Source organism: Oryctolagus cuniculus, chromosome 9 (assembly GCF_964237555.1).
Source record: "Oryctolagus cuniculus chromosome 9, mOryCun1.1, whole genome shotgun sequence".
NCBI classification, from domain to species: Eukaryota; Metazoa; Chordata; class Mammalia; order Lagomorpha; family Leporidae; genus Oryctolagus; species Oryctolagus cuniculus.
Genome location: NC_091440.1, coordinates 127,668,000 through 127,695,034, shown reverse-complemented (window position 1 = coordinate 127,695,034; position 27,035 = coordinate 127,668,000). Strand labels below are relative to the sequence as shown.

General features: G+C 45.3%; 1 protein-coding gene across 5 annotated transcripts in view; it reads left to right on the top strand.

Annotated features, from left to right (window-relative positions):
* DENND5B (DENN domain containing 5B) overlaps positions 1-27,035 on the top strand; it is a 202,145-nt gene that overhangs the window by 157,223 nt on the left and 17,887 nt on the right. For all 5 annotated transcript variants that reach the window (XM_070049612.1, XM_070049608.1, XM_070049609.1 and 2 more), the window contains 3 exons: positions 7,014-7,095; positions 22,373-22,501; positions 24,086-24,207. In XM_070049612.1, the coding sequence (XP_069905713.1) occupies positions 7,014-7,095; positions 22,373-22,501; positions 24,086-24,207 (333 nt within the window). The remainder of the gene's footprint in view (positions 1-7,013; positions 7,096-22,372; positions 22,502-24,085; positions 24,208-27,035) is intronic.

The following is a 27,035-nucleotide window of genomic DNA, read 5'->3' as shown; positions in this document are numbered from 1 at the left end:
GGCCATTTGGTAGGTCTATATTTAGATTTCTGAGATATCTCCATACTGTCCTCCACAGTGGCTGTGCCAATTTACATTCCCACCAACAGTGGATTAGGGTACCTTTTTCCCCACATCCTCGACAGCATTTGTTGTTTGTTGATTTTTGTATGAAAGTCATTCTAACTGGGGTGAGGTGAAACCTCATTGTGGTTTTCATTTGCATTTCCCTGATGGCTAGTGATCCCGAACATTTTTTCATGTGTCTGTTGGCCATTTGGATTTCCTCTTTTGAAGGATGCCTGTTTAAGTCCTTTGTCCATTTCTTAACTGAGTTGTCTGTTTTGTTGTTGTGGAGTTTCTTGATCTCCTTATATATTCTGGTTATTAATCCTTTATCAGACTGGGTCGTTTGCAAATAATTTCTCCCATTCTGTCGGTTGCCTCTTCACTTGGCTGATCGTTACTTTTGCAGAACAGAAGCTTCTCAATTTGATGTAATCTCATTTGTTAATTTTGACTTTGGCTGCCTGTGCCTCTGGGGTCTTTTCCAAGAAGTCTTTGCCTAGGTCAGTGTCTTGCAGGGCTTCCCCAGTGTTCTCTAATAATTTGATGGTGTTGGGTCATAGATTTAGGTCTCTGATCCATTTTGAATGGATTTTCGTCTAAGGTGTAAGGTAGGAGTCCTGCTTCGTTCTTCTGCATGTGGAAATCCAGTTTTCCCAGCACCATCTGTTGAAGAGTCTGTCCTTGCTCCAGGGATTGGTTTTAGCTCCTCTGTCAAAGATAAGTTGGTTGTAGTTGCTTGGATTTATTTATGGCGATTCTGTTCTGTTCCATTGGACTATCCATCTGTTTTTGTACCAGTTCCAGATGTTTTGATTATCACTGCCTTGTAGTATGTCTTGTGTCTTGAAATCTGGTATTGTGATACCTCCAGCTTTGGTTTGTTGTACAAGATTGCTCTAGCTATTCGAGGTCTCCTGTGTTTCCATAGGAATTTCACCATCATTTTTTCTAGAGCTGAGAAGAATGTCTTTGGTATTTTGATTGTTATCGCATCGAATCTGTACATTGTTTTTGGAAGAATGGACATTTTTATAGTATTGGTTCTTCCAATCCATGAACATGCAAGATTTTTCCATTTTTTTCATCCATGGAATTGTCTGTGTATACAAAGGCTATTAATTTTTGTGTTTTGATTTTATATCCTGCTACTTTACCAAACTCTTCTATGAGTTCCAGTAGTCTCTTGGTGGAGTCTTTTGGATCCCCTATATATAGAATCATGGCGTCTGCAAATAGGGATAGTTTGACTTCCTCATTCCCAAACTGAATCCCTTTGATTTTTTTTTTTTTCTTGTCTAATGGCTGTGCCTAAAACTTCCAGGACTATACTGAATAGCAGTGGTGAGAATGGGCATCTTTGTCTGGCTCTGGATCTCTGTGCAAATGATTCCAACTTTTCTTCATTCAGTTAGATGCTGGCCATGGGTTTGTCATAAATTGCCTTGATTGTGTTGAGGAATGTTCCTTCTATGCACAGTTTGCTTAAGGTTTTCATCATGAAAGGGTATTGTATTTTGTCAGATGCTTTCTCTGTATCTATTGAGATAAACATATGGTTTTTGTTCTTCAGTTTGTTAGTGTGATGAATCACATTGATCAATCTGCGAATGTTGAACCATACCTGCATGCCAGGTGAATGATCTTTTTGATGTGTTGTTGGATTCGATTGGCCAGAATTTTGTTGAAGATGTGATTGCCCGGAATTTTGTTGAGGATTTTTGTGTTTATATTCATCATGGAAGTTGGTCTATTTTCTCTTAAATCTTGGATTTTTTACCCCACTAAAATACTTATGGTTTTCCAGTTGTCAATTTTCCTAATTAATGATGGTAAACAGTCTGCATTCGTTGTCATGTTAAATAAAGGTCCTCAGAGTCTTTAGATTCACAGTGGGTTTGAGCTCTGCTCCTGCTATGGTTGAGTCCAGAGGAGGCCAGATAATGGACCATCACCATTCTTTTCAGGAAGCACTGCTAAGCCGGTGTCGGCAGAATGGCAGGGGTCTGTCCCACGTCCTAGCAGGAATCTGTGCGTAGGCTGTGTTAATGCTGACCAAGTGATCCCTGCCTTCAGTACCTTAAATCTTGTTTCAGAGAAAGTCTCAGAATGCAGTTGATCCTGTAACAAGGACTCTTTGTTACAAACCCCCTGAGGTTTCTCTCTTTAAAAACGTTGGCCAGGGGTGGCTGTTTGCTGCAGCAGTTAAGACACTACTTGGAAACCTGTATCCTGTGTTGGAGTGCCTGAGTTCAAGTCCCAGCTCTGCTCTCCATTTCAGCTCCCTGCTCATGTAGTCCCTGGGAGGCAGTGGTGATTGCACAAGTAGTTGGGTTCCTGCCACCTACTTGGGAGACCCAGATTGAGTTTCCAGCACGTGGTTTTGGCCTGACCCAGCCGTCGCTGTTTCAGGCATTTGGGGAGTGAACCAGCAGATGGAAAATCTCTATCTATTTCTATGCCTCTCAAAATAGATAATGATTAAATGCAGTAGTCCCACCCTGGTCTGTGCCCTACCCTTACACCTTGCCAAGTAACTTAAATATCCATTTCAATTTAGTAGGACTTTGTCTGGGAGTACAGAGTTTAAGAATAACATACAGATCTCTCTAAACCAGTAGTCAATCAAAACACTGTCCCTGAAATGCTGCATTTAAATGGTTTTTCTGGATCCAGCTCAAGAGTTCTCAGTCAGTCTAGAATCATCCTACCTTCAGCAAGTTTTCTGTTAATTGCTTACTTGCCTGTAGACTGTACCTGGTTCTGTAGAATTGTGTCTGATCTCTGTCCTCTACACACTTGCTGTCTATGCAGGCTGCCTGCAGTAATTTAGGTAGAATTCCCATGGCCAAATATTAAATCTCTGAATCTTCATATTGAAGGAAAAAGTGGCCTGTTGCCTTCAAGTACTTTGCACTAAGAAATAGTAATGAGGGGCTGGCGCCGTGGCTCACTTGGTTAATCCTCCGCCTGTGGCACCGGCATCCCATATGGTTGCCGGTTATAGTCCTTGTTGCTCCTCTTCCAATCCAGCTCTCTGCTGTTGCCCGGGAGGGCAGTGGAGGATGGGCCAAGTGCTTGGGCCCTGCACCCGCATGGGAAACCAGGAAGAAGCACCAGGCTCCTGGCTTCGTATTGACACAGTGCCAGCCATGGCGGTCACTGGGGAGTGAACCATCGGAAGGAAGACCTTTCTCTCTATCTCTCTTGCTCACTGTCTATAACTCTACCTGTCTGTCGCTCCCCCTCTTTGTGGAGGAACGACACAGGACCCTGCGCTGTTCTTTCGTCTGCTCGGCCCTCCCCAGGTTTGCTGCTGGTTCTTCCCGGGTTGGCTACCATCCCTTCCACTTCCGTGGAAGGGCGGTTCCCCCTGCCACTTTCCCCACTTCTGCGGGGGAGCGGCACACCGCCGGCCGGCTCTCTCGGGGGCTGCACAGGTGTTCCTTCAGATAGATGTTCCTGGTGCATGTTGTCTCTCTCCTCCTTTATAGTCCTCTTCCACCAATCCCAACTCTGCTACCCACACGCCGAGTACGCTGCTCTCCTCCAATCAGGAGCAGGTCCTGCTGCTTATTGGTTGAACTGGAGGCAGCTGTGTAGAAGCTGTTTCCTCCTCTCCCAGCGCCATATTGTGGGAGAGCAGATGCATAGAATAAGTCTTAATTCCAGTAACTTAGTCTAGTCCGAGTTGCTCCCAGTTGCTCCCCACAGATCCCCCTTTCTTTTTATTTTTGGCGTTGATACGCGCCTGTCTTCGGTGTCCCGCGGCGCACACTCTGCTCTGCTTGCTAGAGTTGCCCACAGGTGCTTACAAGCCCTACCAAACAGGCAAACCGAATCCGGGTCTTCTCTTCGCCATGTTGTGAGGAGGTTTTTAGGCGCTGATGCGTGCCTGTGTTCAGTGCCCTGCAGCGCATGCTCTGCTCCGCTAGAACTGCCTGCAGGTGCTTATCGTCTTACTAATCAGGCAGACCGAATCCAAGCTCTCTCATTGCCATGTTGTGGGGAGGCCTTATTTTTCTCTATTTCTCTATCTCCGGGCATTCGTATTTCTCCTATTTTACTTCTATCTGCCAGCATTCCTATTTCTCTCATTTTACTTCTAAACTTCTGTTTCTCTTATCCCTGCGGCTTCCCGGCGCCCGCCCCGAGGCTGCTTCTCGGCTCCGCGCGCTCCACGGTCTCCGCGCCCTTTGCGTCCGCACCACGGCCTCGGCCTCACGCTAGCCCCGGGTTCCCTATCTACTTGTGCCCCACGCGCTCTCTCTGCGCACGGTGGCTTCCGCGAGTCACACAGCCCAGCTCACATTTCCGCCACCGGTATTCAGTCCAAGTTCCCCGGGCTAACCTGGCGAATTCAACCCAGCTCACGTCTGCGCCCTTCGGCTTGGCTTCCCGTCCTTTGCTCCCCGGGCTAATCTGACGGATTCCAACCTGGCAGCCCACGTCTCTGCCTCTGGTTCCAGATTTTCGCCTTTTGCTCCCCGGGCTGACTTGAAGAATCCCAAGATAGCTTACGTCTCCGCTTCAGCCTGCACTCGCGGCTTCATCCTCCCTAACATATTTTTCTCTACCCGGTATGTTTCCCTAACTTTTCTTCCAACAATATTCCCCTCTCACTTCTCCTGGCTTCTCCCCACAGTCCGTATCTGAGTCTAAGTTTCTTCTAGGTTTCACTTTCACTTTCAACCTGCAGTCCATATCTGAGTCTAAGTTTCTTCTTGCTTTCACTTTAAATCCTAACTTCTTTCCCACAGTCCGTATCCGAGTCTATGCCTAGGCTTTCGATAGCTTCTTCCGGCACCTTTTCCGTCCGGCTTTTCCCTAGGCTCTTTGCAAGTCTGTCTCTCCGATATTTTCCCACTTCTTCCCGCTTCTTCCCTCCTAGGTTTCTTATCCGAGTCACGGCACCATTATGTCGCTCCCCCTCTTCGTGGAGGAACGACACAGGACCCTGCGCTGCTTTTTCGTCTGCTCGGCCCTCCCCGGGTTTGCTGCTGGTTCTTCCCGGGTTGGCTACCATCCCTTCCATCTCCGTGGAAGGGCGGTTCCCCCTGCCACTTTCCCCACTTCTGCGGGGGAGCGGCACACCGCCGGCCGGCTCTCTCGGGGGCTGCACAGGTGTTCCTTCAGATAGATGTTCCTGGTGCATGTTGTCTCTATCTTCCTTTATAGTCCTCTTCCACCAATCCCAACTCTGCTACCCACACGCCGAGTACGCTGCTCTCCTCCAATCAGGAGCAGGTCCTGCTGCTTATTGGTTGAACTGGAGGCAGCTGTGTAGAAGCTGTTTCCTCCTCTCCCAGCGCCATATTGTGGGAGAGCAGATGCATAGAATAAGTCTTAATTCCAGTAACTTAGTCTAGTCCGAGTTGCTCCCAGTTGCTCCCCACACTGTCAAAAAAAAAAAAAAAAGAAAGAAAGAAAGAAAAGAAAAGAAAGAAATATTAATGAAATTGAACACTGAAATAGTTTATAAGTTTATCTCCTGGCTGGAGTAGACATCAAGGAAACCTTAGATTTTAACTCTGGATGGAAAGTGTGACTTCATACCTTAACCCCTTGTCTGCCTTCAGCTCTCAGGCTTCTGAACTCTTCCTCCCAAGTTATTAATAAGCTGTAGGGAAGTACTTTGGAAAGGTAATGGAAAACAGAATTACAAGGTTAGGGGCAGATGTTCGGCCTAGTAGTTAAGACAGCCACATACCAACCCCATGTTGGAGTGTATAGGTTTGAGTACCAGCTCTCTGGTTCCTGCAGATGAGATCAATCTCTCTCTCTCTCTTTCTCTCTCTCTCTCTCTAATAAATAAAAACTTTAAGGTAGAAATATATCATACTGAAGAGTTCAAACTCTTAGGTATTTTTAATATACTCTTCCAGAGTTTAAACTGTGTGATCTCAGTTCATGAGCACAGGCATGATTCACACACACAGTAGCTTAATTTATACACAGTTGTTTGAAGGGATTACCCAGAGCTATTATGAATGTCTAGATTTAGAAAATGGTGGCACTTGGGGCTGGCGCTGTGCGTAGTAGGCTAAGCCTCCACCTGCGGTGCTGGCATCCCATTTTAGGTGCTGGTTAGTGTCCTGGCTACCCCTCTTCAAATCCAGCTTTCTGCTTGTGGCTTGGGAAGGCAGTGGAAGATGGCTCAAGTGCCCCTGCACCTGCATGGGAGACCTGAAAAAAGCTACTGACTCCGGATCAGCCTAGCTCTGTACATTGTGGCTACTTGGGGGTTGAACCAGCGATGGAAGAGCTCTGTCTCCCTCTCTCTGTCTGTAACTCTGCCTCTCAAATAAATAAATAAAATCTTAAATGGAAAGAAAATACTGGCATACTGGCACTTATGGACAAAAGTTACATATTGTGGCTGGCGCCACGGCTCAATAGACTAATCCTCTGCCTGCAGCGCCAGCATGGGATTCTAGTCCCATTCGGGGCGCCGGATTCTGTCCCGGTTGCCCCTCTTCCAGGCCAGCTCTCTGCTGTGGCCAGGGAGTGCAGTGGAGGATGGCCCAAGTGCTTGGGCCCTGCACTCCATGGGAGACCAGGAGAAGCACCTGGCTTCTGCCTTCAGATCAGCGCAGTGCGCCGGCCGCAGTGGCCATTGGAGGGTGAACCAACGGCAAAGGAAGACCTTTCTCTCTGTCTCTCTCTCTCATTGTCCACTCTGCCTGTCAATAAATAAATAAATAAACAAAAGTTACATATTGCAGTATTCTGCTAGGTGGACCTGAAAAATAACATTTGAATTTCAAATCCAACCTCAGATTGGCTACAAAGAAGATAACTGGTTGACAATGTTCATTGAACCAAATCTGAGCTTCTCTGTTGCCTTTCAAATTTTTTCTTAAGAAAGCAGTTTCAGAGTATTTATTCACAGAATGTGAAGAAGTCTAGTTTTTTTTTTAAGTCTTTGCTGATATTTTCTAATACTTTGTTGATATTTTTCCACATAGTTGCCCTGGGACCAGAAAGAAGAAAGTCTGACTCGGGGGTCATGCTCCCCACACTCAGGGTCTCACTGATCCAGGACATGAGGTATTTTTCACATGTGTCAACCTAAATTGTTCAAGTAATTATGGCTATGTGCAATTTTTGGTTTTGTGTTTTGAAGAAAGTTTTTACCATTTGTTTACTTTTACCACTTGCTTAATTTTGCTTTTTACATAAACATTAAATTCAAAGGGAAGAGGTAGCTGAGAAGAATTTTAAAGCATCTAAATTATTTTCTGATTTATTGTGTTCAGTTTTTAACAACTCTGTAAAATACTTGTGGCATGTAGATACGGACTGGCAGATTACTTGGCAAAAAAGTTGCTGTCAGATAGATTTAGTATGAAGCACAGATAGGCCTGAGAATTATCACTTCCAGTTACTGGTGTTTGAAATCTTCAGAAGGTACCAAGATGTTTGAAACAGATTTATTGAATGAGGAAGGCCGTAATTTTTTTACTCAAATGTTTTAGGTGGGTTATGTAGCTCCTAAAATTGAGTTTAAAATGAATGTTGCATCATTGAGAGCATTTGTGACTTTTATTCATGCTGCTCGTCACGGGACAGCAGGTCCCATAGAGCTCCTCAGGGCCAGCCTGGGGAGCTCAGGGGCCGAGCGGGATGATGAGTGTCGGTGGCAAAGGAACCACACCAGAGCCGGGAGATCAGTCAACGCCCAGGGCGCAGCTGGGTTCTCGACTTTATTGGGAGGGGAAGAGCTTTTATAGACACAGAAAGGGGGCTGTCCTGGGCACAAGGGAACTGAGCCAACCAGCTGAAAGGTAAGGCAGGACAACAGCCGGGCACGCCCTCAAGGGCCTATCACAGCCGAGGACACATACTGTCCATGAATACGGAAGTCTCCTGTCAGGCTAAGTACCTCCCCCAGGGGCCATCTTAGATTGTTGGAAACACTGAGTCACTGAGATGCGGAAGTGCAGCAACCCTCTCCCCCCCCCCCGCATATTCACACTGATTATTGATATTTATTTGATTGTTGGTTATTTCAAGAGCATAACTCTTAGGAGCAGCAGCACAGGGTAATGGTGATTCTTCCTTCACTTCACCTGCTGGCTTCATGACCTTTGGCAACTTTTCTAGCCTCCTGTGCCTCCGTTTTCTCCCTCTCAGAGTTAGAAATAGCACCTATCTCATAGGATTGTTGCAAAAATGAAATGAGTTAGTTCCTAGAGACATACGTGGCTCATTGTAAGACTTTGCTAAATATTGGTTGAATCTGAATCAATTTGTGTCCTTGTCTTAAATGTTATTATTCCTAGATGGGTGGTTTGTAGGTGTCTTTATGTGGTTCAGGATTCCTTTGGATAGCCTAAGAGGAATACTTGGAATTATGAGAAGATTATCCCAGCCCTCCTAACGAACACCTGGCACCACAGGTGCTCTGCCGCCATGCGCCATCCTGGGGTGACATCCTCGAAGGCTTAGCGGCTGTGCCCTGCAGCCGGACTTCTGAAACCTGTTTAGGGAGGAGGTGGCTGCAGCACAGCAGGCTGTCCAGCTGCTTCCAGCTCCTGCTCACGTACTTGTAGCTGCTTCAGGTTGGTTTGGGGGTCAGGGAGGAGACCTGCTGAGCTTTACTGTGGCCTCTCTGTAAGGGCAGTGTAGTGTTGAGACCTGGTTAAGACATCAGACTCTGCAACTAGTTAGTGAGTGGCTTTCAGTTCTGCCACTCACTAACTCTGTAGCCTGGGGCAGTTCCTTAGGCTGTCGCTTTTCTGTAGAATGGGGATAATGATAGTGCTTCTCTCAAAATGTTGGTGTAAAGAGTCCATGAGCTAATATACACATACAGTAGGCCTGGAAATACAAGTGTACTAACTCCTGTACATGGCATAAGTTACACAGACACCCATTTCTGGTTTTGTCCCCCCCCCCCCAAGATAGATAGATAGATAGATAGATAGATAGATAGATAGATAGATAGATTTATTTATTTATTTAAAAGGCAGAGTGACAGGCAGAGGGAGAGACAGAAAGAGAAAGGAATCCTTCCATCTGCTGGTTCACTACTCAAATGGCTGCAGTGGCCAGGGCTGGACCAGGCGAAAGCCAGGAGCCAAGAACTCCATCCTGGTCTCCCCTGTGGATGGCAGGGATCTAAGTATCTGCCTCCCAGATACATTAGCAAGAAATTGAGTTGGAAACACAGAGTAGCTAAGACTCACTGTGCCACAACACTTGACACAGATTTACCATTTTTTAGTGTACTGTTTAGTGACATTAAGTCCATTCACATTGTCACAGCCGTCACCTGCACCCATTTGTAGAGCTTTTTCATCCTTCTGTGCTGAAACTCCTGCCACCTGAGCCCCTGGTAGCCTCTGATCTCCCTTCTTTCTCTGTGAATTTGACCACTATAGGTACTGCCTGTAAGTGGAATTACATCTTCATGTCTGGTTTATTTCACTAAGTATAATGTCTTCAAGGCTCATTGATGGTATAGCATGTATCAGGAATTTTTAACAGTGAATAGCGTTCCATAGTATGTATATGCCACATATGTTCATGCATTCATCTATTAATGAACACCTGGGTTGTTTCCACCTTGTAACGATTGTGAATAATGTTGCTGTGATCATTGGTATACAGGTGTATTTATGAGTTTCTGCCTTCATTTATTTTGGGGAAATAACAAGAAGTAGAATTGCTAGATCATATGGTAATTCTATGTTTGATTTTTTTTTTGAGGACCCAACATACTGTTTTCCACAGTGACCGTACTGTTTTTTACATTCCCACCAGCAATGTGAGAGGGTATCTACATCCTTGTCAACATGTATTATTTTCTTGTTTTGATAATGGTTTATACAATAGCTTGTATAAGCAGCCTACCTTCTAGGTCTTTTCTTAGTTTTTTGTTGTTATTCTTGTTTTTAGAGATATTTATTTACTTACTTGAAAGGCAGGGTGACAGAGAGAGATCCTGTACCTGCTGGTTCACTCCCCAAATGGTGCAACAGCTGAGACTGGTCCAGGTCAAAACTAGGAGCCCAGAATTCAATCCTGGTCTCCCACATGGGTAGCCGAGGCCCAGGTATTTGGGCCATCTTCCACTGCTTTCCCAGGTGCATTATCAGGTAGCTGGATCAGATGCAGAGCAGCCAGGACTAGAACTGGCACCGGTGTCACAACACTGCCCCGCCTAGAAGGCTTTACAGACCTGTGCTAAGGTCTCCAGCTTTCTAAGCTCAGAAACCACCATCCTTAGTAAAGCAGAAGGTAGTCTCACTCTCAGGTACTGAATCTGATAACCAAGAGTCACACTTCACATACTTCGGATGTTTTTCCTTCTTTGGAAAAATGATGGACTGGGCTTGGGTCTGATTCTGATCTAGTCATCTATGATGTGGTAAGGACAGGCTCTCAGGAAGCCAGTGAAACCAGGCTATGATTTCCCTTCACAGTTGACTTGGTGTTCCTTTCACTACTGCTGGCTGGGATCAGAAATCTATTTGCTGCCCGCTGAGTCAGAGCTAGGGCAGCCCATTCACCTAGCTCTGTGCCAGGATCCTGGCATGCCTGGGACATTGCTGGCCCAGGGCAGCCTGGAGGAGCAGTGGTGTATCCGTGTCTGCCAGTGTGCCTCTCTGAGATGACCTTTTGTAATTGTTCTTCACACTCATGATATGCTTACTTTATAATTTAAGTCTGAGGTGCCGACTTGTCTCTCTATTTGTGAGTTCTTGGCAAGTCCTGCGTTGTAGTCCCTCATTACTACCAGGATATTTGATGAACATGTTTCTCCTTAAAGAAAAACAGCTAGCAGCTGGGGCTGTGGGTTAGTGGGTAAAGCTGTCGCCTGCAGTGCTGGCATCCCCTATGGGCTCCGGTTTGAATCCCGGCTGCAGTTCCAATCCAGCTCTCTGCTATGGTCTGGGAAAGCAGTAGAAGCTGGCTCAGGTCCTTGGGCCCCTGCAGCCACGTGGGAGACCCAGAAGAAGCTCTAGGCTCCTGGCTTTGGATCAGCCCAGCTTCAGCCATTGCTGCCATCTGGGGAGTGAGCCAGCAGATGGAAGACCTCTCTCTCTCTCTCTCTCTCTCTCTCTCTCTCTCTGCCTCTGCCTCTGCCTCTGCCTCTCAGTAACTCTGCCTTCAAATAAATAGATCTTTAAAAAGAAAAAAAAAATAAAGAAAAACAGCCAAATAATAGTCTAAACTTACTCAGTTTTTTCAACCTGGGCAATTAAAGGTTAAGTTTCCTGCATCTCTGAGCCACGCTTTCTGTTGGGCGCATAATTCTGTCTCTCTGTCTCTCTCTCTCTCTCTCTCTCTTTTTTTTTTTTTTTTTTTTTTTTTTTAGATTTTTAAAAGATTTGTTTATTTGAGAGGCGGGGGGGGGGGGGGTCCTCCATCTACTGCTTCACTCCCCAAATGGCTGCCACGGCTGGAGTTGGGCCAATCCAAAGCCAGGAGCCAGAAGCTTCTTCCAGGTCTCCCATGCAGATGCAGGGGCTCAAGGACTTTGCGTATCTTCCATTGGTTTCCCAGGCCACAGCAAAGAGCTGGATTGGAAATGGAGCAGCCAGGACTCAAACTGGCGCCCATATGGTATGCTGGCACCGTAGGCGTCAGATTTACCCGCTATGTCACAAGACTCCCATAATTCTCTTGGCATCTCCTGTCTTCCCAAGTGTCCTCAGGCTAAGACACTGGAAGCTTAGAGGCTTTGAGTCCTCATGGTGGTTGAGTCTTGGCATCAGCCTGCCTCAAAGCTGGTGCAAGTCCAGGACAGATAGATCAAAAGCCAAGCCCTCTGTTTTTTTGTTTTGTGTGTGTGTGTGTGTGTGTGTTGTTTGATTTGTTGTCTTTTTGTTTTTGTTTTTTTTTTTTTTTTTTTTTGGACAGGCAGAGTGGATAGTGAGAGGGAGAGAGACAGAGAGAAAGGTCTTCATTTTCTGTTAGTTCACCTCCCAATGGCCGCTGCGGCCAGCGTGTTGCAGCCGACACACCGCACTGATCCAAAGCCAGGAGCCAGATGCTTCTCCTGGTCTCCCGTGGGGGTGCAGGGCCCAAGCATTTGGGCCATCCTCCACAGCACTCCTGGGCCACAGCTGAGAGCTGGCCTGGGAAAGGAGCAACCCGGACAGAATCTGGCACCCCGAGTGGGACTATAACCCCGTGTGCCAGCGCCGCAGGCAGAGGATTAGCCTATTGAGCCATGGCGCTGGCCGAAGACCTCTGTTTTAACACCTCACTCCCTTAGGCCTTTATAGATACCAAGTACTAGCAAAACGTCAGCTACATTGGTCTCCTCTGAGGAGCAGAGGTGAGCATGAGACTATGCCAACAAAAAAGAATAAACCTCCTCTCTGATTAATTTTTTTTATTTGGCAGCAGAGTTAGAGAGAGAGACAGAGAGAAAGTTCTTCCTTCCATTGGTTCACCCCCCTTATGGCTGCTGCGGCCAGCACGCTACGCCGATCCAAAGCCAGGAGCCAGGTGCTTCCTCCTGGTCTCCCATGCGGGTGCAGGCACTTGGTCCATCCTCTACTGCCTTCCCAGGGCACAGCAGAGAACTGGACTAGAAGAAGAGCAACTGGGACTAGAACCCGGGGCCCACATTAGATAGCGGCGCTGCAGGCAGAGGATTAACCAAGTGAGCCACAGAGCCAGCCATCCCCTCTGATTAAAAAAAAGATAGAGATTTACCACACCCAACTTGGGTGTTACCTTAGACACTTCCCTCACCCTGGAGCACTGAACAGAGTTCCCTGACCACACCCAGCACATCCTTCTGGGTATTCACTGAAAGAGTAGACATTCCACTAAGACACAGAGGCATAGTCCAAAGATGAAAACCATCATGGGGGGAAAAAAGTATCACCACAAATACCTAGTAATAGACAACAGCAGTTCAAGAAACAAGAATAAGGAAGACAACATGGTGCCCCTAAAAGAACACTTCAGTACTAGAATGTGAAGATGAAGAAATTAATGAAATGCCAGAAACGGAATTAAAAAATTGATTGTAGGATTACTTAGAAGTAATCAGAAGCAAATTCATGAACTAAAGAAATCGGTGCATGACATGAATGAAAAATGTTCCCATGGAATTTAGATTTTAAATGGAAATCAAAATGAAATATTAGAAACGAAGAATTCAGTAAAACAAATTAAAAATGCATACAGACTTCATGAGGCAGAACAAAGAATATCCAAGTTAGAAGACAGATCTCTGGAAATTCTATAAAAAACTAGAATTAAGAAAACTAAAAAACAATGTTGGAGATTTATGAGATACTGTCAGATGACCCAGAATATGGATCTGGTGAGTTTTTGAAGGTGTGGAAAGAGAGAATGGTTTAGAAGGCCTTTTTATTGAAATAACTACAGAAAAATTCCCTAATTTGGAGAAAGAAAGGGATGTTTAAGTACAGGAATAATATAGAATTCCTAATAGATATTACCAGAAAATGTCTTCACCACAACACATTGTAGTCAAACTCTCCACAGTAAAACATAAAGAAAAGACTCTAAAATATGCAGAAGAGAAATGCCAGATTACTTTAAGATGATCTCCAATTAAACACACAGCGGACTTCTCATCAGAAACCCTACAGGCTAGGAGAGAATGGCAAAACATATTCCAAGTCTTAAGAGAAAAAAACTGTCAACCCAGAATACTGAACCATGCAAAGTTCTCATTTAAAATGGAGGTGAAATAAAGACCTTCCATAACAAACAAAAATTGAAAGAATTTGTGAGCACTGGTCAAGCGTGACAAAAGATACTTAAGGATGTGCGAAACACAGAAACTGGGTCATCACTATGAAAGAAGAAGGCAGAAACTCTCCCAGTAAAAGTACAAAGTAAATCCAAAGTAAACAATAGGAATATTTATGGAAAAACGACAAGGCTGTTGAATGTAAATAACCTCAACCCTCAGCTCCTGGCTCCTGGCTTTGGGTCAGCTCAGCTCCAGGCATTGGGCCATCTGGGGAGTGAACCAGCAGATGGAAGACACCTCTCTCTCTCTCTCTCTCTCTCTTTCTCTCTCTTTCTCTCTCTTTCTCTCTCTTTCTCTCTCTTTCTCTCTCTTTCTCTCTCTTTCTCTCTCTCTCTCTCTCCACCTCTCCGTCTCTCTGTGTGTAAATCTGACTTTCAAGTAAATAATAAATCTTTCAAAAAAAATAAAGAAATGTTAATGGATCTAAAAGAAGACAGACTGCAATACAATAGTACTGGGGGACTTTAGTACTCCACTTTCAGCAATGGACAGATCAGTCAGACAGAAACAACAGAGTTAATTGACACTATAGACCAAATGAGCCTAATCAATATCTACAGCACTTTCCATCCGACAGTTGCAGAATATACATTTCCTTTTTCTAGGACTGACCACATACTAGGCCATAAAGCAAGTCTCAACAAATTCAAAAAAATCAAAATCATACCATGCATCTTCTCTGACCACAATGGAATGAAGCAGAAAATCAACAACTCAAGAATCTCTAGAATATATGCAAACACGTGGAGACTGAACAACATGTTCCTGAATAGAGAAATCATGACATTTCTGGAAATAAACGAAGACCACTGTACAACGTATCAGAACTTATGGGATACAGCAAAAGCACTGTTAAGAGGAAAGTGTAGCAGTTGGTGCCTACATCAAGAAATTGGAAAAACACCAAATAAATGAGCTATCAAGGTGTCTCAAGGACCTAGAAAAACAACAGCAAACCAAACCCAAAACTAGTAGGAGAAAAAAATAACTAAAACTAGAGAAGAAATTAAAAAAATGAGCCAAAAAATAATGCAAATGATCAGTGAAATGAAGAGTTGGTTTTTTGAAAATAAAAACAAAATTGACACACCATTGGCTCAACTAACCCAAAAAAAAAAGGGGGGGGGGGGAGACCAAAACCAATAAAAAAGGAAATGTAACAGCACATACCACAGATAAAAAGAATCCTCAGAAATTACTGCAAAGAGCTGTATGCCAACAAATAGGGAAACCTAGAAGAAATGGATAGATTCCTGGACACATACAACCTACCCAGTTTGAGCCATGAAGAGATAGAAAACCTAAACAGACCCATAACCAAGATGGAAATTGAATCAGTAATGAAGACCCTCCCAGCAGAGAAAAGCCCAGGACTGGATGGCTTCATTGCTGAATTCTACCAGCCATTTAAAGAACTAACTCCAATTCTTCTCAAGCTATTCAAAACAATTGAAAGGGAGGGAATCCTTCCAAACTCCTTCTATGAAGCCAGCATCAACTTAATTCCTAAACCTGAGAAAGATACAACAGAGAAAGAGAACTACAGACCAGTTTCCCTGGTGAACATAGACGCAAAAATCCTCAACAAAATTCTAGGCAATCTAATCCAACAACACATCAGAAAGATCATTCAGCCAGACAAGTGGGATTTATCCCAGATATGCAGGGATGTTCAACATTCGCAAATCAATCATTGTGATATGTCACATTAACAAATTGAAGAACAGAAATCATATGATTATCTCAATAGATGCAGAGAGAGCATTTGATAAAATATAACACCCTTTCACAACGAAAACCTTAAATAAATTGGGTAGAGAAAGAACATTCCTCAACACAATCAAGGCAATTTTTTGCAAACCAGTGGACAGTGTCCTGTTGAATGGGGAAAAGTTGTAAGCATTCCTGCTGAGATCCAGAACCAGACAAGAAGCCCACTCTAACCATTACTATTCAGTATAGTCCTGGAAGTTTTAGCCAGAGGCATCAGGCAAGAAAAAGAAATCAAATGGATACAAATTTGGAAGAAGGAAGTCAAATTATCCCTATATGCAGGTCACATTCTATATACAGTGGATCCAAAAGACTTCACTAAGAGACTATTGGAATTAATAGAATAGTTTGGTAAAGTGGCAGGATATAAAATCATAACACAAAAATCAATAACCTTTGTAACACAGACAATGCCACGGCTGAGAAGGAACTTCTAAGGTCAACCCCATTCACAATAGCTGAAAAAAAGATAAAATATTTTGGAATAAATTTAATATCATGAAAATGTCCATACTACTGAAAGCAATTTACAGTTTCAATTTGATGCTAATCAAAATACCAAGGGCATCATTCTCAGATATGGAAAAAATGATGCTGAAATTCATATGGAAACTTAGGAAACCCCGACTAGCTTAAACAGTCTTACACAAGAAAAACAAAGCTGGAGGCATCACAATACCAGATTTCAAGAGAAGCTACAGGGATTTTATAATCAAAACTGCCTGGTACTGGTATAAAAACAGATGGATAGACCAATGGAGCAGAATAGAAATGACATAATTCAATCCAAGCATCTACAACCAACTTATCTTTGATAGAGGAACTAAAATCAATCTCTGGAGCAAAGACATCTCTTCAACAGATGGTGCTGGGAAAACTGGATTTCCACATGCAGAAGTATGAAGCAAGACCCCTACGTTATACCTTACATGAAAACCCATTCAAAATGGATCAGAGACCTAAATCTATGACCCAACACCATCAATTAGAGAACACTGGGGAAGTCCTGCAAGACACTGACTTAGGCAAAGACTTCTTGGAAAAGACCCCAGAGGCACAGGCAGCCAAAGTCAAAATTAACAAATGAGATTACATCAAATTGAGAAGCTTCTGTTCTGCAAAAGTAACGATCAGCCAAGTGAAGAGGCAACCGACAGAATGGGAGAAATTATTTGCAAACGACCCAGTTTGATAAAGGATTAATAACCAGAATATATAAGGAGATCAAGAAACTCCACAACAACAAAACAGACAACTCAGTTAAGAAATGGACAAAGGACTTAAACAGGCATCCTTCAAAAGAGGAAATCCAAATGGCCAACAGACACATGAAAAAATGTTTGGGATCACTAGCCATCAGGGAAATGCAAATGAAAACCACAATGAGGTTTCACCTCATCCCAGTTAGAATGACTTTCATACAAAAATCAACAAACAACAAATGCTGTCAAGGATGTGGGGAAAAAGGTACTCTAATCCCACCTGTTGGTGGGAATGTAAATTGGCACAGCCACTGTGGAGGACAGTATGGAGATATCTCAGAAATCTAAATATAGACCTACCAAATGGCCCAGCCATCCCACTCCTGGGAATTTACCCAAGGGAAGTGAAATCAATAAATGAAAGCATTATCTGTCCCCATGTTTATTGCAGCTCAATTCACAATAGCTGAGATATGAAATCTACCCAAATATCCATTAACTGAAGACTGGATAAAGAAATTATGGGATACGTACACCATGGAGTACTACACAGTGATTTAAAAAATGAAATCCTGTTGTTTGCAACAAATTGGATAAATGTGGAAAACATCATACTTAGTCAAATAAGCTGGTCCCAAAAGGCCAAATACCATATGTTCTCCCTGATCTGTAATAACCAATAGAGCACCTGAAAGGTAATCTATAAAAGGGAAATTAACACTTAGAGATGCAGTGACTTTGAACAGCCCTTGTCTTGAATGTTGGGAAACATTTTGTTGTTGTTGTTGTTGAATTTGTTGAATTCTTTACTTAGTGTAGAGTTAATTGTATGTTATAAAGTTAATTGAAAATAAATCTTGGCCGGCGCCACGGCTCACTAGGCTAATCCTCCGCCTTGCAGCGCTGGCACACTGGGTTCTAGTCCCGGTCGGGGCGCCGGATTCTGTCCCGGTTGCCCCTCTTCCAGGCCAGCTCTCTGCTGTGGCCAGGGAGTGCAGTGGAGGATGGCCCAAGTCCTTCGGCCCTGCACCCAAGGGAGACCAGGAGAAGCACCTGGCTCCTGGCTTCGGATCAGCGCAGTGCGCCGGCCGCAGTGCGCCGGCTGTGGCGGCCGTTGGAGGATGAACCAACGGCAAAGGAAGGAAGAAGACCTTTCTCTCTGTCTCTCTCTCACTATCCACTCTGCCTGTCAAAAAAAAAAAAAAAAAGAAAAAAGAAAAGAAATCTTAGTAAAAAATAAGAATGAGAATAGGAGAGTGAGGACAAAGAAGGATAGGAGTATGGGGTGGGGCAGGTACAGTGGGAAGAATCACTATGTCTTTAAAGTTGTGTTTATGAAATGCAGGAAGTTTGTATTCCTTAAATAAAAAGTTTCTGGGGGAAAAAATAAAAAAAAGAAAATCTTTCTCTAAACAGGTAAACAGGGAAATTAAAAATAAGAAATAAGCTCCAGTTTTGTACTCAGGGAACGTGAATGAAACTCAGGTGCTGCCATTCTCTTAATCATTTACCCTGGCCGGGGCCATGGCTCAGTTAGCTAATCCTCCGCCTGTAGCGCCGGCACCCCAGGTTCTAGTCCTGGTTGCTCCTCTTCCAGTCCAGTTCTCTGCTGTGGCCTGGGAGGGCAGTGGAGGATGGCCCAAGTGCTTGGGCCCTGCACCCGCATGGGAGACCAGGAGAAGCACCTGGCTCCTGGATTCAGATTGGCACAGCGCTGGCCGTAGCGGCCATTAGGGGGGTGAACCAATGGAAGGAAGACCTTTCTCTCTGTCTCTCTCTCTCTCACTGTCTATAACCCTCTGTCTGTCTCTCTTTCACTGTCTAACTCTGCCTATCAAAAAGAAAAAATAATAATATTTTGCCCTTAGGAAACAGATGCCCGTTTGAACCACCTTCAGCAAAGAAAGAGGTTTTTTGGAAATATGTAAGGATCTGCTAGGATCCAGAAAAGGGATCTGGAGTAGACTGGAACAGGCTTGTCACAGACTGCACTCTGTCTGCATCTCCCTTCCCGTCCTTTCCAGCTTTGCTGTGCCGGTGGTTTCCTGAGGCCTAGCTTTAATTCCTTTCTACTTCAAGCATTCAACAAAACCTAACTTGGTTTTACAATGTACTAAGTCCCGATTTGTGCGAGATGTAGTGGGCTCAGTAATCAGGTAGGTGCTGCTTTTCCAGTGGGTCCTGGCTGTGGGGAGCCCCTTGGAACATGAACCCCAGGAAATGGGGTTGGTAGAAGAAACACGGCATCTCTGGAGTGATAGCTGTTAATACCTGTGAACTTCAGTGAGCCTCAGTCCCCTCCCTTTATTGATGTTAATTTTAAAGAGGAAGAGAGAGACTGGTCTCCCATCCACTGGTTTACTCCTCGAATTCCTTTAACACCCACGGCTGGTGAAACCAGGAACGTGGAACTCAATCCAGGTTTCCAACTAGGATGGCAGGGACTCAAGTACATGGGGCATTGCCTGCTCCCTCCCAGAATGCACATTAGCAGGAAGCGTGAATTGGAAGCAGAGCCAGGACTCGAACCTCAAACCTAGGCACTTTGGCATGGGATGCAGTCCTCCCAAGTAGCATCGTAATCACTGTGCCAGATGCTCAGTCCATCTCCTCATGTGTGTGAAATAACGGTGGTGTCTCCCATCAGTTATGGTGACGATCAGATGAGACGAAGTCCATAAGTTTTTTTTCTTAGAAAGTTTTGCACCATGGTTAGAGACAAATCAAGTAAAGAAGTTATTTAAACATCATATGTTGCATCATACATGATGTTTTGTGAATTAACAGGATCTGTTTTTGGAAGAAGTATCCATAATATTGTGCTCAATGCCATGATAATTACATATAATGAATTATTCCAGTTAAAAACAACTTTAAGTAGTGTAACCATACAACATAACACAACATATTTAAATTGCTCCAAAATGTAAAATTAGGAAGAGGTTGAGAAAGCAGCAGTTGTTTGAGCGCCTGTTATGTGCTAGGCCATCCAGGGTGTAAAGAAAGGTGCCTGGGACTCAGAGGTATTGGTCTCCTGTCCTTGCCGAGCTTCTATCAGACTATAAGAAAGCATGGCGGAGGAAATGGTGGAAGGAATCAGTAGTGCAGGGAAGGTGGCAAGGAATTGGTAGCCTGGTGATAAATAAAGATACATGAGAGATGTGGTGGGCTCTTCCTGGAAGGGGTGCTTTCTGGAAGAAGTCGGGATCTCAGAGGTGGATGGAATCGAGCAGGCAGCCGGGAGAGAGTAAGTGCTTCAGGCACTGATAGGCAAAGCCTTGAGAGGCAGGTGGAAGATGGTGTTGAGAAGAGACGTCAAGACCAAGGGAGGTAGGCTTTGAATGCCAGCCTGAGCAGGTCAGGCTGTATTCTCTGGAGCTTTTACAGGTCCTGGAGCTAAGGAATTTGGGAGGCAACATTTTTGGCAGATTAATTTCCCCAGTGCCCGTGAACAAAGTGGGCTTGAGAAGACCCAGTGACCTCCCCTCCCACCTCCCGTGCCTCCTTCCAGAGACACTGCAGAAACACTGTGATGGGAGTGCCTCTTGCCACCAACAAGAGATTTCACTGTGTGTGTTCCACTCTTCTCATTGTCTTTAAACATTGATGCTTTAAAATTATAGCTGTTTTCTACTTTGTCTTTCTCCACCTGCCACATCAAATACATAAAAGCAGCATTAAACTATTTGCAGTGGCCTTTGATGTTGTAGCCCCTCCCCCATTTTTTTCTTTTAAATATTTATTTATTTGCAAGGCAGAGCTACAGAGAGGCTGAGGCAGAGAGAGAAAGGTCTTCCATCTGCTGGTTCACTCACCAGTGGTCACAACGGCCGGAGCTGAGCTGGTCCTAAACTGGGAGCCAGGAGCTTCTTCCAGGTCCCCCACATGGGTATAGGAGTCCAAGGACTTGGCCCATCTTGCACTGCTTTTCCAGGCTATATCAGAGAGCTGGATTGAAAGTGGAGCAGCCAGGACTCAAGCAGCACCCATACAGAATGCCGGCACTGCAGGCAGTGGCTTTATCCACTACGCCACAGCGCCAGCCCCACCCCCCCCAACTTGTTTTTAAGCCACTCCTTTAGTGGGCCTGTGTAATGTAACATAATGCTTTGCATATTAGCAGGAGTGATTATTTGGGGCCAGCACTTTGGCCCCTGCACCCACATGGGAAACCCAAAAGAAGCTCCAGGCTCCTGACGCCAGTCAGCCAAGTTCTGGCCGTTGTGACCATTTGGGGAGTGAACCAGCGAGTGGAAGGCTTCTCTTTCTTTCTACCTCTGCCTCTGTGTAACTCTGCCTTCCAAATAGATAAATAAATCTTTTTTAAAAAGATTTTTATATTTGAAAGACAGAGTTAGAGAGAGAGGTAGAGACAGAGAGTTTTCCAAAAATGTGCTGGTTCACTCCCCAAATGGCCGCAGTGGCCGTAGCCACGCTGATCCAAAGCCAGGAGCCAGGAGCTTCTTTTGGGTCTCCCAGATGTGTGCAGGGGCCAAGGATTTGGGCCATCTTCTCCTGCTTCCCCGGGCCATAGCAGAGAGCTAGATCAGAAGAGGTGCAGCTGGGACTAGAACTGGCGCCCAAATGGGATGCTTGCGCTTCAGACTAGGGCTTTAACTCGCTGTGCCACAGCACCGGCCCTAATAAATGAATCTTAAAAAAAAAAAAATTATCCTTTGTTAGTACTGATCATTGAGGACTCGTGTCTTCAGTGAGAGAGAGAGAGGAGGGGAAGGAGCAGTAAGCAGGGAAGAATGTGTTGTGTTGTGTGTGTTGTGTGTGTTGTGTGTGTGTGTGTGTTGTGTGTATGCTGCCAGGAGGGTATTTCCTATTCTGAACAATGACGGTCAGCAGTGGTGGGATTTGTTGCAGTGTTTGTTACAGCCAGGATGAGTTGTTCTGGAGGTAGACTTGAAGGAGTAGTGGGTCCCGGGAGCAGAGGCTGGCTGTGCCTCACTGCAGCAGTTTACACCTACCCCGGCTCAGGCCTCCCCTTGGTGGGAAGATCAGTGCAGCCCTGAGTGCTGATTTGTGCACCCATGCCCGGCTGAGCTGAAGTCTGGCCACAGTGTCCAGCTTGTAGATTTTTCTGGTTGCAGTGCAGTATATTTGGTCTTCTCTTAATGCCATGGAAAGTAAGGTTTCCTGTTTTCCATATATTGTCTTGGGAAACTTAAAAAATAATTCATTATGAATTAAAGTTGTGGAAGATATTAAACTACAGAATAATTATTCTGGATAAAAACTTGAATTTGCATCTGTTTTGTTTTATTTGCTGAGGGTCAGGAATATCCTAGTGACTGTTCACAGGTACCTGTGAGGCTGAAACGAGGACACAGCAAAGTCTGCCTTAGTGAAGGAGCTCGGATGCTCTGCGGTAACTTGCTGCTTGTGTGCTGGGGTTGTAATCGCAGCCACTGGGGGGACCCCGCTTCCTGATTCAGAGGGCAACTTTGAAGCCCTGGTCAGCCTGGATCCTGTGTTACCATGCTCCTCAAGAACAGAAGAACTTTGCTGTGCCTGCCTCTGGTAACCGTATTGTTTTTCCAGGTCACAGTTCTTTCAGAGTCTGCAGCCTTGCTTTTCTTCTCCTCCTCAGGCATATTCAGAACATGAGCGAGATTAAGACTGATGTTGGCCGGGCTCGGGCGTGGATAAGGCTGTCTCTAGAGAAGAAGCTCCTGTCACAGCATCTCAAGCAGTTACTCTCTAACCAGCCCCTCACCAAGTAAGATACGGCCTTCTAAGACCTCCTGTTGCCCTGAACTGTGTAGTTACACAGCAGATCACTGCACCGATGTGGCTTCTCAGGCGTGAACTGACATGCCTGGGTACTCGCATCCTTCTTGTCTTAATAGCACATGCCTCAGAAACTCCTCCTTGACAAAGTGCTTGATCATTTCTGGGAGAAGACACCAAATAATTCACTGCCTTCTAAATAGAGGAAAGGCTAACTGGTCCATCCAAGCTGTCCATCAAATGCGAAAGAAATATATAAGCCTCATAGTGCAAAACTCATAGCAAAACCTGGAGTGGAAGAAGAGCAGATGCAGCTCCAGAGTACAGGTCTTCTTCCGAGAGACCAGTCAAGGGTGTGTCCGTCAGCTGTGGGCTTCTCTAGTGGTTTCCCTTTCCTCTACTGAGGAGCCATCTTGGATGAAATCCATTGTCCAGGTTGCATAATCGGATCTAATGTGAAGGCAGAAGATGTTTAGCTGAGAATTCAGCAGAGGCATCAGACCTGACAGTTTGTTGGAATCCTGGCATGATAACCCAGTGCTTTTTGTACATCTGGCCCTGGGGCATTTGAGAATGAGTCTAACGTCCACAGAGTAGGTTTGATAAAGAATGCAGTGTGACAGAGAGCCTGACCTGGGTATCAGTGTCTGACTTCTCTTCTAATTATGAAAGTCATCCATGCCCATTGTGGCTATGGAACAGAGGAGAAAGTCAAGGTCATTTGTAATTCTGCTTCATAAAAAAGAACACCAAGTATCTCCTATGCTTGCTTTCTTCCATGCATTTTCTGTTAGTTGAGATTATGCTAAGTTGGCAATTCAGCATTGAGAAACATTTCACTGTACCACAGGAGTTGAATCTCTGACATCTGGAAACCTGTGTTCGAATTTTGCCTTTACTCTTTACTGTTTGAATGGCTTTACAGAGGATACCTGGTTTGTCTGTGTCTGTTTTCCTTATCCCTAAAATGAGGATGCTAAAATAATTACCTCATAGGATAGTCATGAGAAGTGTGTGTGCCTCAAAACACTTGGGAAAGCACTTAAATGTAAGTGTTCAATAAAATCTATGTATTATTTCTAGTAGGAGTAGTTTTTCTGTTAAAAAGCTTTCTAGATGATGGCACAAACAGTCCCAGCATATGCGAACATCAGGTATCCTCGCTGGGTAAATCCCACATGTGTGAGTAAATCCCACATTGTACACTGAATCCTTACACTGAATTTGAAAAGTAAACTTGATGAGATTAGAGATACGCCTGATTTAAAAGGTTGCGTGCTGAGTTTTCCGTCCCACAGTGTGAGAATGGCTGTACCCCGTGCCTGTGCACTCCTGCATCCTTGTTAGTTTGATCACCAAAGTGGACCCACAGGGGCTTCTTCCTTTAACGACAAGTTAGATTGAAAGTGTTTTTATTAACCGTGGAGTGTTCGTCTGTGAATTTTTGGTTCTTTGAAGAATAAAGTTTCTCACCATTGTTTGTCTAAGTGGAGGTGTTTGCTTTTAATCAAGACACAATGGAAAGCAGGAAGAGCACCTCATACCATTGTTTGTGCTTGCCTGACCCTTCTAGGAAGCTCTACAAACGGTACGCTTTTCTGCGTTGTGAGGAAGAGCGCGAGCAGTTCCTCTACCACCTTCTCTCCCTCAATGCCGTGGACTACTTCTGCTTTACCAGCGTGTTCACCACCATCAGTAAGTCTGGAGAACCGCCTGGCGCAGGGACAGGCACCACATGACTAAAGGAATAAACGCATTTGAGCTTTAAAAGGGACATATATCCCAGTACAGTGAGCGCACCCAGATCTCCGCTAGGGAAGAAGCTGTTGCCCAGCTAGGAATGCTGCCCGTGACAGCCTCGGCTGTCAGCCTGGGTGGGGAGAGCACCTCCCTTCCACCAGCATCCGAGGACTGACCCCAGGGCGGTCCCTGATCCCCACTGCCCCCTCATTGAGACCACGATGTGACCAGCAAGCGTCTCCCTCACCCCATCCTGCTGGCTTTCTCACATGCAGGTCTAGGAGTAGCATTGCTTGCCAGTTTCTTCCTTTCTTTAAAGTTTGTTACAGTTACAGTTGTTTTTATTTTTTTACAAGTGAGAGTGGGGCAGATATTGTGGTGCACCAAGTTACACCATCGCTTAGGACGCTGTCATCCGACATTGGTATGCCAGTTGCAGTCCCAGATACTCCCAAGTTTGCTTTTTTTTTTTTTAATAAAGATTTATTTATTTATTTGAAAGTTGGAGTTAAACAGAGAGAGAAGGAGAAGCAGAGAGAGAGAGATACATCTTCCATCTGCTGGTTCACTCCCCAGTTGGCTACAACGGCCGGAGCTGCGCCGATCCGAAGCCAGGAGCCAGGAGCTAGGAGCTTCCTCTGGGTCTCCCATGCAGGTGCAGGGACCCAAGAACTTGGGCCATCTTCTACTGCTTTCCCAGGCCGCAGCAGAGAGCTGGGTTGGAAGAGGAGCAGCCAGGACTTGAACCGGTGCCCAATGTGGTATTTTGGCACTGCAGGCGGCAGCTTTACCTGCTGCACCACAGCACCAACCCCACTCCCGAGTTTCTGATCCAGCTTCCTGCTAATGTTCCTGGGAGGCAGCTTCAGTTTGTACCACACATTTTGGGAGATCTGGATGGAGTTCCTAGCTCCTGACTTTGACCTGGCCTAGCACTGCCTCTCACTGGCATTTGAGTTGTGAACCAGTAGTAGATGAAAGATTTCTTTCACTAATACTCTTGACTTTCAAATAAAATAAATAAATATTTCAGAAAAAGAAAAAAAAAAAAGGAACAGAGAAAGAGAAGTGTGTTCCAGCTATTGGTTCACTCCTCAGATGCCCACAACAGCCAGTGCTGGGCCAGACCAAAGCCAGGAGCTGGGAACTACATTCAGATCTCCCACATGGATGGCAGGGACCCCAAGTACTTGAGCCACCACCTGCTGCCTGCTAGGTACCCCAGCAGGAAGCTGGGTCAGAAGCAGAGGTGCCGGGACTCCAGCTGGCTCTCAGATGCAGAATGTGGGCATCCTGAGCAGCAGCTCAACTACCGCACCGCATGGCCTGCCCTGTGCTTGCCGGTTTCTAACTCTGTCTGTGTTCCGGGAAAGCCAGTTGATGGGAAATGTCACCTAGGATGATGTAAAGAAATGTATTGAGTAAATATCCCAATATTGTATCTAAAACCTCTACATTCAAGGAATCAGTTTATAATAATTATAATAGGGGCTAGCGCTGTGGCGTAGCAGGTATAGCCAGCACCTGCAGCCCTGGTATCTTTGTGGGTGCTGGTTCAAGTCCCAGCTGCTCCATTTCTGATCCAGCTCCCTGCTAATGTACCTGGGAAAGCAGCAAAGGATAGCCCAAGTGCTTGGGCCCCTGCACCCACATGGGAGACCCGGAAGAAGCCCTGGCCGTTGGGAACATTTGGAGGGTGAACCAATGGATGGAAAAGCTCTCTGTCATTCCCTCTCTCTGTCTTTCCCTCTCTCTGTGTCTCTTTGTAACTCTGCCTTTCAAATAAATGAATAGACATAAAAAAAAAAAAAACTTACGTAACTGAACGTCCCTGAGCTTTGATGATTCAGGAAAACTTCAGGAGGAGATGCTGATGGGAGATGTGTTTTTGATGGAAAGCTGGATTACAACATTTATTCTTTATACCATTTCTAATCCTCACTTGCAGGAGGAGGTCCCTTCCCTCCTCTGGAGGACTTTTCCTTGCATCACTTAGGAATTGTGTTCAACTACAGGGATCAGAAACTTGAAAAGCAGGGGTTGAAGCCACTGATTTTTCTTGCATAATAAGAAGTCTCAAGGCGGGCAGCTTGCTGTGCTGTCCTGACTCCACCCCGTCCCTTCTCTTCTGCACCCTCTGTGCGTGCTGGTTGCCTCATGGTCACAGGGGGGTTCTTAACATAGCTTGCAGCAGGAAGGAGGGTGGGGGGCAGGATCTGTGCCAGAAAAACAGTTTTCTCAAAAAGATCCCAGTAGCATCACTGTCACGTCAGTGGCCAGAACTGTGTAGATCTTGGCTTGATAGTCTCTGCTGGAGGCAGGCAAGGAAAAGGGAGCTGGAGTGGCTCCCGGGCCAGCCTCTGGTACCTGCCGAGACACTGTCTATCAGGCGACTGTGGAGTCGGAGTCTGAGATGTTCTACAGTTTTAACAGAGAGGAAGTAGCTGCAGGCTTCCTGCACCTGAATAGCTGTTTTAGTTGGAGGACTTGAGACACTTCATGGAAGAAGTCACATGAGTTCATAACAGCGCTTTCTTGTACTGAAACTGAAGTCACCGTGGGTTCTTCACAGCCACGGAACTGCTCACCCAAACTGGCGTTGTTCTGCAGCTCTCGTAGTCCTGGCACTGGAAGGAACGAGAGAGGTCTAGGGCACCAGGAATGAAGCCTTACACTGACCTCCGCCGGTGCCAGTCTCCAACCCTCTTGATTCCAATGGTTATAAACCATGACAAGGGTGCTCTTCCCTGTGACACTGTCTCTCCTTCAGCTAAAATACATGG